At 41.0% G+C, this 20,308-nt stretch overlaps 1 protein-coding gene across 2 annotated transcripts in view; it reads left to right on the plus strand.

Moving 5' to 3' along the window:
- The window catches only part of ASAP2 (ArfGAP with SH3 domain, ankyrin repeat and PH domain 2), a 326,350-nt gene that overhangs the window by 302,830 nt on the left and 3,212 nt on the right, over positions 1-20,308 (plus strand). The window contains exons 23-27 of one of the 2 annotated variants that reach the window (XM_089672021.1): positions 8,376-8,543; positions 11,797-11,959; positions 13,594-13,658; positions 13,862-13,956; positions 15,914-16,036. In XM_089672021.1, the coding sequence (XP_089528147.1) occupies positions 8,376-8,543; positions 11,797-11,959; positions 13,594-13,658; positions 13,862-13,956; positions 15,914-16,036 (614 nt within the window). The remainder of the gene's footprint in view (positions 1-8,375; positions 8,544-11,796; positions 11,960-13,593; positions 13,659-13,861; positions 13,957-15,913; positions 16,037-20,308) is intronic. The other variant, XM_089672023.1, reaches the window with a different exon arrangement.

Genomic DNA, 20,308 nt, shown 5'->3' on the forward strand with positions numbered 1-20,308 from the left:
TGGTGATATTGAAAAACAAAGAATATTACAGTTGCAAGCTTTTAAAAAGGCTGGGTATAGTATGGGGTGTATTTCCATCAAGCAGTGATCATTCCCTCACCCAAATGACTTACAGATAAGTACAGTTAAGACTAATCACATTAAAGACTTCCTTCGCATTCATTGAGGGACACAGGAATTCAAAGACTGTTGAGTTATACTGCTGCCTACAGGAGAATTCATATACTGGCAAACCAAAAAAAAACTTGTGGACCTTCTGGCTGTCAAGTTCAACAAGAAACTGGACAAATATGTCTCCAAGTAGAAGAAATCCTCTTAAGGAAGCAGTGAATTCTCCAGTCTTGGTAGGTTTAGCAAAGCCTATACTTTCCTACCCTGAAACTCATTCCTTGTTCCATAGGATCAAGATCGAGTGCATTCTGGTGATTCTTATAGCTTTGGACTGGCCCAGGCAGATGTGGTACGCCAAATTGGTCAGGCTTCTGTCAAACTCTGTGGATTATTTCAGATTATCTATATCTTTCATCCCAAGGCACTGGTTCATCATCCTGCTTCACAGTCACTGGCTTTAGCATGGCTGCTAAAACCCAGTTTCTGATGGACATAGGATTCTCACAGTGCTAAGGGCTAGGAAGTCTACTCCTGTAAGGTCTGTAATTCCACATAGAAGGAATACTTTGCTTGGTGTGAAGCAAGAAATTTTACCCCCCAGAAATTCTCCATGAGACAAACCCTGGTCTTCCTGCAAATGGACCTAAATCAGAATTGTGCCTTAAAGTGTTACTAAACCCAGGACCCTGCATTCACTATATCTAGTCTCCCACAGTATGCAGAACATGGAAATGCAATTATTTCAGTAAATATAAACTGCTAAATACCTTTTCTCATCAGCAGTTAGAGCAGTCTTGTAACTTCTATCAGTGTCCAGCTGAGTACTGGTTAACTTGTAGGAGGAGTTTTCATTTCCCTCTGACTGTCCCATGCTGCTGCATAACCCATCCCTCTGTCTGGACAGTGCTGATTGGCCCTGTGCCAATCACATGCACCCTCCCAAAGGAAAAAAAACTCTCTAGCAATACACACCAAACTGAGCATGTGCAGAGTGACACCTGGTGCTCTGTACTTGCAGTAGATGGATTGGGGACAATAAAATAAGGGGAGGATCAGAGAAGATAGGATCAAATAGCCTTTTTACAGAATACAGAAGGATAACCCCTTAGGTTCCACAATGAGTATAACAAGCATGTTTTACTGTATTTACAGACTGATTTTACTGCTTTTAGGTTTAGTAACATTTTAAGTACCATCAAGGGTCAGATCTCGGCACTTTTCGTCTTGTCCTAAATACCGCTAGCTTCCCATTCTTTAAGACCTTTGTACAGGATGTCTCTCATTTAGCTCCCCCTGTGTGTTCCCCAATGATTTTGTGGGATCTGAATTTGGTTCTTTTGACCCTTCAAAAACTCCTTTTGAATTTATTAGGAATATTCCCCTTTTCACTCTCACCCTAAAGGTTGAGATCCTTGTTGCCATCACTTCTGCAAGGCAAGTGTCTGAGCTCACAGCTTTAAAGAACCCTTTCTGGTCTTGCACAAGGACCACATGGTGTTGAACCCTAGATATCCTTACTACCTAAGGTATTTCAACCTTTCACCTCAACCAGGACATTATTCTACTTTCCCTGTCTTTGTCTTTTTCTAGTATATTAGAAGGAGATTTCCTTCCATTGCTTTGATTTGATTTGTGCTATGCGTGTCTAGCTCGTTGCACCATTTATTGGTGGCTCAGACAGATAATCTTTCATACTGAAGGTCTTAAGTATTGTGTTTCATTCTTTTCCCTCAAGGTAGTCTACTAGATCTGTGAGTGCTTCTTGAGCTTTGAGGCATCAGGCTGCCGGTTCCCAGATTTATAAGGTAGCCACCTGCTGTTTTGCTCCTGTACTTTCCAAGTTTGACCAGGTGGATGTTCAGGCCTCATTTAATGCCAGCTTCGAGCATAAGGTGCTTCAGACTGGCTCTTTGAGCTGCAGAAAGTCGTTCAGTTTGTTGTTTTTTTTTGTAGGCCTGTTAGTGGTTTTTTGCTATGGTCCCCCCCCCCCCCCCCCCCCAGTCATTTGTACTGTTTTTGGACATCCCAGCAATCTCTGAATTCCTGTGTCCCTCAACGGAAGAAAAAAAAAATGGGATTTTGATTTTTGTTTTTCATGTAAAATCCATTTCTTGTAGTTCATTAAGGGACACAGGTCCCACCGCTATATGTTTGTGATCATGCCCTTGGTACTGTTTTTCCAAAAAGCTAAGGCATGCTGGGAGTAGAAGGGGTCACACTGCGCTGGCTACAAAATGTTTGCCAGCATTTAAATTCTCCTGTAGGCGGGGGTATAACAGTCTTTAAATTCTTGTGTCCCTCAGTGAACTCCAAGAAATGGATTTTTACAATAAGTAAAAGAAAAGCATTATTCCCATACAACATTACTTGATGCAATATAGGATTGTAAGCATCTTCTATTCTAAATGCACTCATCCTTTAATACTCAGTTCAGGCAGCAGACAGTAGGTTTTCTGTTGGAGTATGATGATGGTCGGATACAGAAGTCTTTAAGGAGTATCCAACGCCAAAAGCTCTTTTTTTTAGTTTGAATAGAGAATGATGGGTTAGACCTGTCAGGGTTTTATTGCTGTCTATATCCCTGTTATAGAGAATCATTTTCTTTATTTTCCCTGGTGACCATGCTCACCAGAACAGTAAGTAAGGGAAAATTCTAAATTTTGAGCTGTGACTAGAACAGAAGAGGTGACATCTTACAATGGAAACACTTATTCTGGTGACAGCTTTCTAAAAGGGGATTCTCCTCACTTTCGAAGGATTTCCTGTCACTTTCTATTGTGCCTACAGAAGAAAACTCACAGGGCTTTTAACCCTACCCTACTTTGTGCATTTATTAAAAAATAAAAATGGTCCTAATGTCGGCTTATAGTTATCAAATGAACTACTACATCACTGAAAATCTAAGTGACCAATTCTAAAACCGTGACATATATCAATTGATATGAATAAATAAAAAAAAGTCCCAAGAAGTGAAGAAATTAGTCCCAACAAATGAAAAAAATATAATTATAGCACAAAAAAAATATAATGGAAAAATCCAGATTTTTCAATTCTTCAACTTTTTATATTCCCACTTTTTATTACATGCTCATATTTATGGTGCCAATTTTATCCATCACCTTCTAGTGTGTGCGCTCACCTCAAAAATTCGACCCTCAAAAAGTCAAAGAGCAATCAATATCCCCAGATGATCCCTGGTTGGATGGATCTCTCCCTTTAAGTGGACACAGGAAAAGCTCCCACCTAAATCATATAAATGATCAAACACATCTTTAAGGGGTCTTCAAATGGCTCAAAGAGAAGTCAAAGATAGAACTTCCATAGTGTAGTAATTAGATATTTATTTAAAAAATTAAAAGACAGCCAAATGGATACTCGCATAAAAACAAGGGTCACAGACCCAGAAGGCATGTACTGTGTAACCCACAGTCAGGTGTACATACAAGGAGTCCCAAGATGGCGGTTACCGTCCAAACGTAATGACATCACCACGCTCTATTCCTACGCGTTACGTCACGATAACACGTGACTTCTTCAGGGCTATAGAGCTGGTGACCACGGACACCTTTTTATAGGAAGTCTGCACCTGAATCGGATCATTAGGTGGAGCACAGCGCCCAATTTCCCATGGATTTTCCACATATACAAGGAGCATTTAAAACTGCATGATAACAATCTCAAATTATTGCAATATTTGGACAAATTATGACCCTATGGTCATACTGCATATATAACCCTTAATTTACACACACATATATATATATATATATATATATATATATATATACACACACACACGCATACATACATATGATTGAAAAGAACCACATTAATACATAGATTATAGCGACCATTTTCCCATAGATTATACACATACATTGAAGGAACCTCACCCAGAAGAACATAGGTGACATCCAAGTACCTAGAGACAACAGCAATCCCAAACAAACATTAATCTTACCTTAAAGGGAAAGATCCATCCAACCAGGGATCATCCGGGGATATTGATTGCTCTTTGACTCCTTGAGGGTCGAATTTTTGAGGTGAGCGCACACACTAGAAGGTGATGGATAAAATTGGCACCATAAATATGAGCACGGAAAAAAAAGTGGGAATATAAAAGATGAATTGAAAAATCTGGATTTTTATAATATATTTTTTTTGTGCTATAATTAGTTTTTTTTCACTTGTTGGGACGAATTTCTTCACTTCTTGGGACTTTTTTTATTTATTTAAATCAATTGATATATGTCACGGTTTTATACTTGGTCACTTTGATTTTATATTCGCTTTGGAATGTATTTTACCTTTAATTAAGGTAATAAGGATACACAAGGTTTATTAATATTCTTTCACTTTAATATTATTTATATTATGATTTGACAATATGGTATTTTAGTATTTACAGCGCTACACCATTCGTTCAAAATAATTTTTTCATGTCATTTCCTTCGGGTGTTAGCAGCTACTTCATCTGTTGTGAGGATACTTGGCAGCGCAGGAGTCCACCCCCATTTAATACATCACTGTGGAATTCATTGAATCTTCCTGTCAGTATATCTACTTGCCTGTACATCCTGTACAGGCAAGCAGATATACTGACAGGTGTGCAGGAGACCTGAATGGCACCAGCAATCTGCTGATCGCTGGTGCAATGCTTTTACAGGCTCCTGCAACAAAAAATAATAAATGCACATTTTTTTTTACCTGCAAAAAAAAGTGCATTTATTTAATTTTTTGTCAAAAGATGAACTTATCCTTTAATATCTGTTAATATTTGCATGTCGATTTCAGGTAAGGAAACCTGCTTATGCATCTTTTGATTGTTTCCCTGGTTTATGACAATTATAAAGTATGTTTAGCCAGAACAAATGTTTATTTTAGTTTTGGATAAAGCAAGGAAGAAGTAAAAAGCCTTCCAGTTTATTTTTTGCGGTTTGTTTTCCATTGGTTGAGGTGATTGTAGCCGTATTAGTGCATTTGCAACAGAAACAATTGAGTACTGTCCGTGATACTTTTTTATTTGCACTAACATACAATTTTGAGGATAAGCTTTTGGGGTATGTCTCCTTCTTCAAGGTCCAAGCAGTACTGTACAAATTACAAAGTTTCAGCAGAACGTTAGAAGGGATAAAAAAAAAAAAAGGTTAGAGATAAGATACAGCAAAAGGGAGGGGGGGGGATACTACACTCACAAAGAGGGAGTTAAGCTTAAGCTAATAGTCATAAAACTGTTGGATAATGATTGAGGAATCCCATGTCCAAATTCAGGCCGTTATCTCTTGTGTCAAATAGAATTATCATTCTTAGTTCAAAAGTTTTTCTTTCCTGAATGGATTTGAAATTTCCTTTAAGAACTAAAATATTGAGGTCTCCCATTGTGTGGCCTGGTTGTGTGAAATGGTGTCCTACAGGTGTGCAGAGGTCATCTTCTTTATGTTCCTTGATGGCATGTCTGTGCAAATTCATCCTTGTTTGCAATTTCTGTCCTGTTTCGCCAACATAAGATCCTTTGCTGCATTTTCTGCACTGGATAAGGTACACAACATTACTGGAGGTGCAGCTGTATAAGCCAGAAATTTTGAAGATCCCTTTTGAGTGTCTGACACTTTTTGATGGATTGATTTGGTTGCACAGCTTGCAGCGTTTCTTATTGCAGGGTTTGCTTCCATTATTTGTGACATCATTATCAGAAGGAAGTTTCCTACTGATTAGTTTATTTCTGAGGTTGGGGGGTTGTCTGAAAGCCAGTATTGGGGGTTGCTGCAATATTTCTTTCAGAGTTTCATCCTTTGTTATGATGGGTTGTAAATCTTTGATTATTTTTCTTATTCCTTCTAGTGCTGGGTTGTATGTGGTTACTAGAGGTACACAGTTGTTTGTTTTTTTCTCTTTGTACTGAAGTAGGTTTTCCCTTTGTGTTCTCAAGGCTGTGTTTATGCCGGTGTTGATAGTTTTGTCCTTGTAACCTTTCTTATGGAAGGAGTCTACTAGTGTCCCGAGATGTGTATCTCTGTCTTTTGGGTCAGAACATATTCGGTGGTATCTAATGGCCTGACTGTGTATGATGGCACGTTTTGTGTGTTGGGGGTGGAAGCTGGAACTGTGGAGGTAGTTGCTACTGTCAGTGGGTTTCCTGTATATTGAGGTATCAAGCGTATCATCCCTGATGTATACTGTGGTGTCTAGGAAGTTGATGTGTGTGTTTGAGTGTTCCATTTTTAGTTTGATTGATGGATGAAAAGTGTTGATCAATGAGTAAAATTGTTTTAGGTTTTCTTCACCTTATGTCCATATGATGAAAATATCATCAATATAGCGATAATATCTGTATGGTTTTTGTTCCATGCTGTTCAGGAATTGTTCCTCCAGGTCAGCCATAAATAAATTGGCATATTGGGGTGCCATTTTACTTCCCATCGCAGTGCCCATACATTGAAGATAGATGTCTTTATTGAAGGCAAAGTAGTTGTGTGTAAGTATGAATTCAATGAGTTGTGTAACATCCTCAGCAATGTATTTGTGGTTTGGTGAGGATGATAAAGATCTGTGACATGCAGCTAATCCATCCTTGTGAGGGATATTACTATACAGGGATACTACATCCATAGTCACTAGAAGTGTATTAGATGGTAATTGCTGTATGTTGTTGATCTTGTTCAGAAAGTCAGTTGTGTCTTGCAGGAAACTAGCAGTATTCATGACTAACGGTTTTAAAAATTTTTCTACAAAGCCTGAGAATTGTTCGGTGAGTGTGTTCATACCTGTTATGATGGGTCTGCCTGGATTTCCTGGCTTGTGGACTTGGGGCAGCATGTAGAAGTCCCCGATTTCTGGATGATCCGGAATCGCATTTATAAGTTCTGAATGTAGGTGGGCTGGAAGTGTTTTAATGAGGCCTTTTAATTGCTTTGTAAAGTCCTGGGTCGGATCATAATCCAGTTTTTTATAGTAGATGGCATTGTCCAGCTGCCTCTGGCCTTCTTGTATGTATTTGTATCCATCACAACAACTGCACCCCCTTTATCCGCTGGTTTGATGGTGATGGCCTGATTATTGCGCAAATCGTGTATAGCCCTTCGCTCTAGTGGTGAAAGATTGTACAGAATTTTCTTTTGCTGGGTGGATATCAGGGATGTAGCTCGCAATCTGAAGCTATCAATATAGGTGTCCAGTTTGGGGTTGCGTCCTTGTGGAGGTGTGAAGCAGCTGTTCTTTTTCTTTGTGTAGAACTTTTCGTTCTTAAAGGAAATTTCAAATCCATTCAGGAAAGAAAAACTTTTGAACTAAGAATGATAATTCTATTTGACACAAGAGATAACGGCCTGAATTTGGACATGGGATTCCTCACTCATTATCCAACAGTTTTATGACTATTAGCTCAAGCTTGACTCCCTCTGTGTGAGCGTAGTATCCCCCCCCTCCCCCCTCGCTTTTGCTTTATCTTATCTCTAACCTTTTTTTTTTTTTTTTTCATCCCTTCTAATGTTCTGCTGAAACTTTGTGATTTGTATAGTACTGCTTGGACTTTGAAGAAGGGGACATACCCCAAAAGCTTGTCCTCAAAATTGTACGTTAGTGCAAATAAAAAAAGTATCACGGACAATACTCTATTGTTTCTTTCCATTGGTAAAATTTCCCTTTACTTCCTATCCCCGAGACACAACAGGAAATCTCCCAAAGTGAGAGTAATTCCCCTTCTTAGAAAGTTTTCCCTGGAACCAAAACGGTTATCTCTGGAAGATTTCCTGTTACCTATTGTTTTGGGGACAACTCTAAAATGTTTGGATTTTGCCCCACTTTGATTCAGTACATTAGTCATCAGGACTAAAGAGTTGTGAATTTCACCTTGACAGATAATCTAACCCTTTTGCATGCCACCCAAAACGAAAAAAAAGTTTTGCCTAGAGATACACTTTAATGAGTTATCACACTCTCAGTGATAATATAGGTAAATAAACAATATGAATATTCTTATTGGTTTGTACATTTTTTTTCATTTGGAACTTTTCAGTTCTAGTAACTGCTCATATAATGGTGTTTGATAAAGTTTATGGACTTGATGGCTACAAGATTTTTACTAAGTGGTGGTGCAGTGTTGTCTTTTTGTACAAAGTGCATTCAAGCAACTTGTTTTATGTACTATAGTATTCTGAAAATAATACTATAAAATGTAAGCTGCTTTTAGATATTGAAGGACCGCATGTGTTGTGTGTGATCAATGGAAATCTTTCCTCCATCCTCTTGATTTTTGTCCCCTCTAGTTCAGTCGACCATTTTTGGCAGTAGTATACACAACAACCTTTCAAATGCCCCGGCCTGGAAATCCCACGTGATAGGACATGAGAGTGGCAGCAGACAGAGGTCCTCGTCTGACCCTCCAGCTATCCACCCTCCTGTGCCACCAATGCGTGTAACATCTACTGCCACAAGTACGTGTCCTCCTGTCATCCACCCATCAGCACCATTGCAGTGCACTGTGTTACAGTCACTACTACCAGATGACCTCTTCACTGCATCCTACTGTCGTATTTTGTTGTGTCTAACGCCATTTTGTCTCTGTGATGTTCTACAGTTCTACACTTTTCCTAATTTCTGAGGTAGCTGTAAAGTTTTTTTCTTTTGTGTTTTTTTTCCCTTTACACAACACCTCAGTAAGAAAGAGGTGGAACTTTAAGGGAAGAGATGGGGGTTCAATGAGCTATGAAACAGGAGCTCCACTTCACATGACTTAGCTACTGCGGTGATGCTGAATGTGGTGTTCACTGCTCTTCATTTGTGTTTGCATGACCACAACCTGGAAGACATGTATATATATCTTGTATGGCTCCTAGTATGGGGAACATAGACATGGCCTAGGCTATCAGGAACATAAAGCAGTTAGCTAAAGGTGCCTCCAGACATTAATAAGGTGGATGCCAGATTTTGGCTGAACCAGTGGTTGGTTTTATTATGTTTCAAGGAGTGCTGTACAAATGTGCATGTTTATTTTGGATGAGCAATCATGCTGGTTCCTCTAGAGAGGGGAAGGGAAGGCCTACAGACATATACAATATTCCACATTCAATGTTTCTCCAAACCTATGTCCTACTATAAAGTCTGCATTTTCCTTTATGGTATAAAAGGCCTGATGGAAAGATACATCTGGAAGACACATCATTTAACACAGTTAAAGGCACAAACTTCATTTCCTAAGCAGGCTAAGCAGAGTCCCTTTAAAGGAGAATTATAGCCAAAGCTCTTTTAGATATACGTCTATGGATCACAGGAGTGCAATTAGTTCTGCACTCCTGTGACCCATTTTATGCCGACAGCAGGCTAAAGTCTGCTGTCGGCTGATGTCACAGAACCGATCCAGGCTGGAGAAAGAGCATGACCGTGAGGTTGGGGATACACCCAAAAGCCTGGACCGACACCTGGCTCAGCCTCTCCGTGATCCACTGAGAGCCTGACCCAGCCCCTCCCTCCCCCTTCAGTGAGCACTGGAGGAGCAAAGCAGGGAACTGAAGACTGACAGCCCAGGCTCTATGATCAGAGCAGAAGGGGAGAACTGAGCGATCGCAGTCTTCGTTCACTCAGTTCTCTGTGCAGAGCCAACGGGATAGATGCAGCATCGGATCAATGCTTCATCCACCTAGGTTAGTATATGTATGTGTGTGTGTGTGTGTGTGTGTGTGTGTGTGTGTGTGTGTGTGTGTGTGTGTATGTATGTGTGTGTATATATATATATATATATATATATATATATAAAATATATATACCCTTTGCACACACAGCTGACTCTCTAGCACCAGAGGGGTGGCAGCTGTCCACAGTCTCTATGATCGCTCATGCCAGTCTACTCACAAATGACTTCAGACAAATGGATACCTCCTTCCAATGTCTTCCAAACACCTCTGCCACTGACCTCAGACTAGATCATCAGATGACTGCCCCTCAGTCAGCTTCCAGGCAAGCACATGGCAGGACTGTCCAGAGAGCAGCAGGTCCTCCAGGCTGGAATTCTCCTCTCCAGGACAAGGTCTCAGACTATTTACAAGGATTTCTCCGCAGTCATCTGTGCATGGCCCACAAAGATGGCTGGGACAGTATAGATATTTATGCTGCCCATTTACATTACTCCACACTTATGTTCCAGAACTGTCTACAGGGTTCTGAAAATTCTGAGGGAGAGCAACCAAATCTGCAGCCTGTGGGACACAGTGTAAACCGTAAACAATCATATGCAGCTGCACCGATTACAGTGAAACAAGTTTAAAGTGTTACTAAACCCAGGACCCTGCATTCACTATATCTGGTCTCCCACAGTACACACAACATGGAAGTGCAATTATTTTAGTAAATATAAACTGCTAAATACCTTTTTTCAGCAGCAGTAGAGAGCCATCTTGTGACCTCTAACACTGTCCAGCAGAGTACTGGTTAAAGCTTGTAGGAGGAGTTTTCTTTCTGCTCTAGGAGGACCTCTTTTTGGACCGTGCTGATTGGCCCTGTGCTAATCACATGCACTCTCCCAAGAAAAGAAAAAAACCCTTTCTGGCAATACACACCAAACTGAGCATGTGCAAAGTGGCTCCACACAATATTCCTTAAAAGATAAGAGGGGGATATTGGAAGAAGGGGAGTATCAGACAAGACAGGATTAAGCAGCCTTTTTACACAATGTGGAGGATTAACTCCTTAGGTTCCACAGTGAGTATAACAAGCATGCTTTACTGCACATGCAGACTGATTTTACTGTTGTGGGTTTAGTAACACTTTAAGTTACCTGACAACAAAATCACAGCTCCACTGGATACAGTGAGTCAGAACTAAATCTGTCTACTCCTAGCATCTATCTAGGAGGGTGCCAAATGATGAGCATTCTTCCCACTGACCATCACATTAACGTATCATGAGTTGTAGATATAGTCATTCTTAGCAGGGGTTCCCAGAAATGTATTTCAAGGGTTCCTCTGTGTTGGAAAGGTTGAGAGAGGCTGCTGTAGACTGATAACATATATCAGATCTGCAGCTTGAAACTACATGACCCACAATGTCCGTGCAGATAACATATAGAAGGTCATCCAGGGATACAGCATACTATGTTGGAATACGTAGTTCAACAACAGCTTACGTTCTACTGGATGACTTTCAGTTCAGCAATGATTATCCTTCCAGTGGTTAGGAACTCCCTTGGATGTTCTTCCCCACCCCTGGATTTAGAATATTTCTGACTAAAGGCTTGAGGTGATTGTAGCCGTATTAGTGCATTTGCGACAGAAACAACTGAGTACTGTCCGTGATACTTTTTTTATTTGCACTAACATACAATTTTGAGGACAAGCTTTTGGGGTATGTCCCCTTCTTCATTATGTCCCCTTCTGAAGAAGGGGACATACCCCGAAAGCTTGTCCTCAAAATTGTATGTTAGTGCAAATAAAAAAAGTATCACGGACAGTACTCAATTGCTTCTAACTAAAGGTTGAATGTGTAGAACCTTGGTGTAATGTTGTGTACTGTTAAAAACACATTTGCCCTTTTAACATATGTGGTGCCTTCCTCCTGCTATTGTACTGTGCACACGTACAATAGTGTTTTGGTTACAGAATGTCCACAGTGCATGCATGCGTGTCTGAGTGTGTATGAGTATATAACACTGGTCCTGTCTATTTATCAGATTTTATTGATATGCTTTTATTTCAGATCCCCCTCCACCTCCTGTTGCTAAAACAGCCAGCGTTATTGAAGCACTGAGCCAGCACTCCAAACAGAGCCAGCCCCCTCCTGTTCCACAGAACAAGCCAATTCCCCCTCCAGTCCCACCTCAGCCCCCCAATAGACTGGCACAGAAAAGGCCGGTCCCAGGGTAAGTCTATAGAGAGGAAGATGAGCATGTGCCATTGATAACAAGAGATGTGCACACCCTGCATAAGGTCTCACTTATGGACAATGTTTCTGAGAAAAAGAAAAACTTTCTCATCGGTAATGGGCAACTAGTATCACGATATCTTCTTTTTTCAGATGTTTACTTTTTTACAATCCCTATTGTGTATATGTTCTCTCAGGACTGGTGTGGGAAAAGGCAGTAGATATATCCATCTTCAGCACAGCCTTGACTGTGGAGATAGGATTACAATAAATACATTTCATAGAGCCTCTTCCACCTGTAACCCCCACTTACACTGATGGCATACCAACATGGGTACTTCATCCTAGCATCAGGTATCTGGATGTTGATCACATTTTACTATATATGCACTTATTGCCAAATCTGACAGATCCATCAGTTTGACTTGTCAGCCAAACCATCGCTTCATGTGGAAGCTTATTTATACAATAGTATGTCAATAGAAATAGTTATAACACATGTACACTTTTTATTGTATTCTTTATCCAACGTTTGGCATTATTAAAAGATAAATTCACTGAAAAAAAAAGCAATAAATGCACATTTTCCTGAAGGTAAAAATAGTGCATTTACTAATATTTCTTTAGGAGCCTGGAAAGCATTGCACCCATGATCAGCAGATCGCAGGTGCCATGCAAGACTCCTACAGACTCTGTGTAAGCTGTCTCTCCATACATTGTACGGGCAGACAGTCTCACACTGACAGGAAGAATCAATGAACTACCAGAGCGCTCAAAAGCACTGTAGTAGTTCATTGAGAACTACAAGCCGATAGCTGCAAAGGTTGTCAGTACTTGTAGTTTCTTATTTCACAGACCTCTGTGAATCTATGACACGACTGGGTGAGCAGAGCACCGCACTGTTGTTTTTTTTTAATTTTTTATTGTGACAGCAAGTGGGGGAGAAGATCCTCCGCTTGCTGTCACAATTGGGGGGGGGGGTGCTGCAGGGGCCGTTGCTACAGTAACATGTCACATGTTACACCCTGAATATGGGTGTAATATGTTATAAAAGGTAAACATATCCTTTTAACCTTGTAGCAGACCTTCAGCAGAGGGTGGGATCTGTCAACAAGCCTTGGTTTCTTTCATGGGGGTTTTGCTTCCCAAGTTGCATACAAGTCTATGGGAATGTAAAACCCACATGAAGCAGTTGGGGCAGACCTGAAAGGACAACTTGGTCTTTTTTCTGCTGTCTGTTTCTTTGTTAATGTTGTTTTGTTAAAAACAGCCTTATTTGCAATTTGTAGACATTAATTCATGTGATATGAGAGAGAGCCGCAGAAATAAACCAAGCCATATTGATAAGGATGAGGAACCAAAGATACCAATGCCTGTTATCTCCCAGTCAAAGATCAGAGCTGCCATGGATGTCACCTTTGTTTTTGGCCCTTGAATGATTGTTAGGAGACCAGTATGCATGTAGGAATTCTGTTTAATATGTTTATCATTTTGTTTTGATTTAGTTTTAGGGAAAGCAAGCAAATGCATGATCATTCCTGCACTTGTATACAATCTTTACTAATTTACAGCTGCGTGCCTTTAAAATGTATTTGCATTTTTTATATTTGTGATAATTTAATCTATTTTCAGAGGCGAGAAACCTGCTCCCCTAAGCAAGACGCAGCCTGCGGCGTCTTCTGCCTTACCACCTAATGGTGAGTTTCCATATTTACTTCTGTCTGTACATGGCTGACACTGGGAGAACAGCGCCACCCGCTAATTAACACAGTTGTAGCTCTTTATGTCCTTTTAATATGTTTGAAGGGTCAGTGATAGATTTTCTGGCAATAGTATGGATTTTAATAAATTAATTTAAATAAAAGTGTATTGATATAATACTGGTATGTCTCCTTAACAGCTGGAGATGACGCCCCTTCTCCGCCCTCAGGACCTAAACCTGGTGCTACAGTACCTTTGCAACCTCCTGCTCCAATGCCTAGGAAATCTCAGCTGGTGAGTATATTTACTGTCCCAATATATAGCCTATAAAACACAAGCAGGTACTCATATTTTCTGTTGATAGGAGTGACAGTTACAATAATTTTCTCCTATGTATGTTTTGGTAGCTTTGCGAACCTATTTCAGGAGTATGGGCGATCTGTTTGGACAGATCCTTGAAAGGGGTCCAGAGGCAGAGGGCTCTGTTCTAGTTCCACTACAACAGCCCAGCACAGTCCACGTCTGCCACAGAATCCACCTGCAGAGCCACTAGCATAAATAAAGTTTCTTATGCTGGGTACACACAAGCCACAAATCGTCCGAAAACGGTTGGTTCGGTAGGAATCTGATGACTTTTGACCCGCGTGTACCCCTGTTCGACAGAAGCAGGTCTCACGTTTGTTTTAGGTGTGTTTTACATGCATTTTAAGACCACTACCATGGAACTGTATAACACATAGGTTTAGATGAAAGCGCAGCATGCAGGACTTTTCTTAACACACGACACCCCATGTGTGAACAGGGCTTAAATCACACAGGAGAGACAATCTATTTGATTACAGCTGTCAGGTGATTTGGCTGTTGACGCTCACTGCCTCTGGGATAAAACGGTGTTTAGAGCAAGCAACGAAATACAGAAAAATAGCTATGATTAATGCAGTCCATAGACTGGTCGTTTATCAGCCGATTTTTCGTCCGCACGAAAAATCGGCCGATATTCACGCCGTTAGTTGTGCCCGCCCATCGGCCATTTTTCGTGGATTGCCTCATTTACTTTTCTTGGTCATGCTGGAAAATCCGCAAAAAACGCCCGTTTTTCGCGGACGATGGTGGCAGCATCGGTAACGGCGCCGACCGATTTTTCGTTTATCGGCCGACAATTCAGCTGATAAACGGCCCGTCTATGGCCTGCCTTAGTCTTTGTAAAGCAAAACTTATAGGAATGTTGTTGCTATTCTAGATTTTAATTAATAAAGAATGAATTGATTGAATTTGGTTCCCAGTCTTTGACATTTCTGTCCCCTTTATTGAAGTCATTGCTTCTGTTTTTTTACTGTTAAACAAATGGCCTTATTTAACACCTCCTATCCCTTTATGGCAAAGTTTTTATCCATTGTTGCCCACACTCCCAAGAGCTAACCGGTAAATGAAAATAAAGCAGACATTCACCATCTGTTGAAGGTTGCATATTGGTAAGCACTATGTGACCTGTGCAGACACATCTCGGTTGATTCATTTTAGGAGACAGATTGACTCCCCTACCCCAGGTTGGCTTTTCCAGCTAATCCTAGAGATTAGGGTATCATGCATGCTCAGCTGGGGAAGGGGGGGGGGGGGACATATTTATGCCCCTGTCCTTCAACAGCCAGATATTTCATCCACATTTCACATCTGTGGGCTACATCTTATAATTGATACCTGTGTAGTTCAGGGTTGGCAGCTCATTTTCCTTAGGTGTAATTACTAAACTCTGTAATGATAGCTCGGCCTAATTTACTTCACAACTAGGGCTTTTGGAGTGTCAGCTTCAAGGCTGTATGCCAGTTTTCCTAAGGGTTGTGATTCTAAAGGTTAAATTTTTTTAAAAAAAAATAACAAACATGTTATATGTACCTGCTTTGTGCAGAGAAACCCCGATCTTCTTTTTGGCAGTCCTGTGTCCCCAGTAGCAAGCCTTGCTAGAGAGAGACACCCAGGAAAACCATGGCTCTCATGCATATCGCTAGATTGAGATGGGGCTAAGGTAAGTATAAGGGGGAAACTGAGGGGACAGCTGCACCCAGAAGGTTTTTTTATCTCAATGCATAGAATGCATTAAGGAAAAAAAATCTGCCTTTAGAACCACTTTAAAGTCAAGATGCTTTTGATTAAAAAGGTGACATAAATGTTCTATCACTCTTACCTTTTTACTTTCACAAGCCAGAATCAAAGGCTTTAATGACTGTGTAAAATATATTCTGTTGACTTACAGGTAAAACCAAAGATAAAAAAAGGGAAAGCAGTATATAACTGCATGGCGGACAACCCAGATGAGCTGACCTTTGTAGAGGGGGAGATCATTGTGGTAGATGGAGAAGAGGACCAGGAGTGGTGGGTGAGTAAACTCCTCTGGGCTCAGAGTGGACATGTTAAAGTGACTCTTTAATGAAAGAAGCCTAGAGGCTGATTCCTTCCAAAAATGCTTGTTGCTTGGCCTTGTCTTGTGCCAATGCTTTTTGAATCACAGACCCAGAACATGCATGCTGCAGATGAGTGTCAGAATTCCGGAAGCAATCGATATCATTGTATCAGTCTGATAACCAGACAGTTACCATTGCCTGACAAAATGGTTAACAGTGGCTGAGTCCATGATTAACTTAAAGGCAGGGTTCTCAGCTAGTGGTTTTAAAATGAGCTCAATATGTTATATGGCTGCTGTAGCCTGAATAGTAAGATTTTCAGGCCCAAAATAATTGCTTTAAATATATATGTAATTCATGCTTACATTTTGCTTTGCACTTACTGAGCATATGATAAAATGCATAAGAAGAGGTCTCCTTCAGAGAACGGCACATGTCAAAATAATTTGTTCTAGAGATGCAGGCAGCTAAAATTGTATGCAAATCTCAATTGTTCCTGCAAGAGTTCAGCTTGGCCCAATCATCGTCTGCCCCAAAAGTACTATAATGTGATGAACCCGCTTGTTGACCAATAGGGATGCTTGGAAGGTGGCTCAAAGCTCAATTTTACAGATAAAATGTAGATTTGGTTATATTTTCAACTGCTTGTATCTCTGTATTATCTTGACATGTGGTTTCCACTGATTTTATTTTTCACCACATGGTCAGATTGGAATGGTCAAGTTTGTGACAGGCTTACTTTAACTGTGCCGAAAACCTCATCAACAGCTAACCTATTTTACCCTCCAGCCCCCACTGGGATGTTGAATTCCTATCGCCTGACGCCCGGCACAAGTAGTTCCGAGAGCTGTGCAGGCAGTTTTTTTCTACCTTTAGATCTGCTGTGGGCAAGCAGCAGGGCTCATATGTCAGGTGAAAGCAATCAGCGATAGCGCTGCCGCCGATTGCTTCCACGTAGTGCCAGCTTCTCCGCCCCCTCGTGTGAACCTCCCCCCGCCCACTATCTCCCGGGCTGTGCTTGCCCATCTGTGGGCCCGGTTCACCGCCATCAGCTAGAGTGGAAGGAAGACAGCGGACATGTCCACTCCCCTTCTTGTCCTGACCCAGAAGTGACGGTGTGATGTCACTTCTAGGTCCCCGTTGAGAGATTCACTGAATGTAAAGCTGTGCAATGTGCACTGCTTTACATTCAGTGTAGTACAGGGGAGACATGCAGGGTCTTTTAGACCTTGGATATCTCAATAGAGAACTTGTCACCTGATATCATCACATTATAAAAAATGAAAGTTACACGTAAGCACATAACATCCCCCCAAAAAAAATTAGCCCCCCCACACACATATACACACGTACAAACATAAAAGCACACGCTGGGGTGCCTATGCATGTAAATGTCGATTGCGATATACATGTCACATATCACCACGCAAGCCAGGATAAGAGCAATAATAGAAGGGGCTTTAAAAGCATCACCTATAGAAAATATAGGGTACTGAAAAGCGCACGCAAATTTAAGGTTTGGCATGTTGGATATCTATTTACTTGATGCGACATCGTCTTTTATATTTTTTTAAAAAATAGGGTAAATTAACTTACTTGTATTTTTACAGAAATGTTTCCGTAATATCATGTGACATAAAAAATTGGAACTATCACTTTTATTCTCTAGGGTCTCTGATTTCAGAAAATACAGTGAGGAACAGAAGTATTTGAACACCCTGCGATTTTGCAAGTTCTCCCACTTAGAAATCAATTCAGGAAATCACATTGTATGATTTTTAAAGAAGTTCTTGACTAGGTTTGCACACACTGCAACAGGGATTTTGGCCCACTCCTCCACACAGATATCCTCTAGATCTGTCAGGTTTCGGGGCTGTCGCTGAGCAACACAGAATTTCAGCTCCCTCCAAAGATGTTCTATTGGATTTAGGTCTGGAGACTGGCTAGGCCACTCCAGAACCTTGATATGCTTCTTACGGAGCCACTCCTTGGTTATCCTGGCTGTGTGCTTCGGGTCGTTGTCATGTTGGAAGACCCAGCCACGACCCATCTTCAGTGCTCTGACTGAGGGAAGGAGTTTGTTGCTCAAAATCTCACAATAAATGGTCCCATTCATCCTCTCCTTAATACAGTGTAGTTGTCCTGTCCCCTTCGCAGAAAAGTAGCCCCAAAGCACGATGTTACCACCCCCATGCTTCACAGTAGGGATGGTGTTCTTGGGATGCAACTCATCCTTCTTTTTCCTCCAAACACGACGAGTGAAGTTTAGACCAAAAAGTTCTACTTTGGTCTCATCTGACCACATGACTTTCTCCCATGCCTCCTCTGGATCATCCAGATGGTCATTGGTAAACTTCAGACGGGCCTGGACATGTGATGACTTGAGCAGGGGAACCTTCCGTGCAATGTATGATTTTACACCATGACGGCGTAGTGTTCTACCGACGGTGTCCTTTGAAACTGTGGTCCCAGCTCTCTTCATGTCATTGACCAGCTCTTCCCTTGTAGTTCTGGGCTGATTCCTCACCTTTCTTATCATCAGTGATACCCCACGAGGTGAGATCTTGCATGGAGCCCCAATCCGAGGGAGACTGACAGTCGTCTTTAGCCTCTTCCATTTTCTAACAATTGCTCCAACAGTTGATCTATTTTCACCAAGCTGCTTGGCAATTGCCTTGTAGCCCTTTCCAGCCTTGTGGAGGTCCACAATTTTGTCTCTGGTGTCTTTTGACAGCTCTTTCGTCTTACCCATGGTAGTAGTTGGCGTCTGACTGACTGTGGGATGGACAGGTGTCTTTAAAGAGCTCAGACAGGTGCTACTAAGTTAGATTAATGAGTGGAGTAGAGGTGGACTTTTTAAACGCACAGTAACAGGTCTTTGAGAGCCAGAATTCTTGCTGTTTCTTAGGTGTTCAAATACTTATGTTCAGCAGTGCAAGACAAATAATGTCTTTAAAAATCATACAATGTGATTTCCTGATTTTTGTTTTTTAAATTCTGTCTCTCAGAGTGGGAATGCCTCTACAATGTGAATTTCAGACCCCTCCATGATTTCTAAGTGGGAGAACTTGCAAAATCGCAGGGTGTTCAAATACTTCTGTTCCTCACTGTATATATTGTTTGGGGGTTTTATGTAATCTTCAGGCCTAAAATTATTTTTTAATCTTGTACAAAAAACGGAAAACCGGTTCTGGCAGCGAAAGGGATAAAGGATAAGCCCAACACGCCCCTTTCCTGAGGAGCAGCCAATCTGTGCTCATTACACTGCAAGGTCTCTCCCCGCCCTGCTAGTCCCCAGATGTGGTGCTGGAGGCAGGCGGGGGGGGGGGGGGGGGAGGAAAACAGCGCAATGTTAAAAAAGTTACACGTTTAAGTCACCTTAAAACCCCTTTTGTTTTTAAAACATTCCTAATATCACCTCTGATTTAAAAATGGTTTTGGTTAAAACTATATTTTTTTTTTTTCATCTGGACAAGTAGATTGTCATGAGGGACAGGTAGATTGGTCCACTGATTTAGTCCCTGGACAAGTCGTTTTTTTCAAAAATTTCCACAGCCCTTCCCCACCCGTTCAGGCAAAGCCCCTAATTGGCTAGCTGTACCTGAACATCTCACTTTGTAATGTTTAAATGATGCCTGCCAGCACATGAACACTGCATCATATGCTATCTGACAAAGAATATAACAGAATATGCAAAAAGGAAATAAAGGCCGCAAAAATTGAAAGTGAACAGCAGATTGCAAATGATAGCAGGACCAACCCCAAAAATTCTTCAAATATATTAATAGTAAAAAGGTCCGGTCCGAGCATATAGGCCCTTTACAAAATCATCTAGAGTGGGTGACTGGGGACAAAGAGAAGGCAAATTTATTAAATACCTTCCTCAGCTCTGTGTATACAAAGGACCATGGGGGAGCTCTTGTCCATAATGGGCATGGTATTGACACAGCTCCAGATGATCCACATTGGCTCACAATTGATATGATCCAAAAATATTTAGACAGAATAAAGGTGAATAAAGCACCTGGACCGGATGGCATACACCCGCGGGTCGTTAAAGAATTCTGAGCTCTGCCATTTGAAAGCCATTGTTTCTAATTTTTTATTAGATTTAATGGGACTCTTTAATGACTGGCATAGTACCACTGGATTGGCCTAAGGCCAATGTGGTGCCAATATTTACAAAGGGATCAAAATCTTTACCAAGTAATTATAGACCTGTTAGTTTAACTTCTATAGTTGGGAAG

This window comes from Staurois parvus, unplaced genomic scaffold, assembly GCF_062004578.1.
Source record: "Staurois parvus isolate SC_StPar_1 unplaced genomic scaffold, SC_StPar_1.0 ptg000118l, whole genome shotgun sequence".
Classification (NCBI taxonomy): domain Eukaryota; kingdom Metazoa; phylum Chordata; class Amphibia; order Anura; family Ranidae; genus Staurois; species Staurois parvus.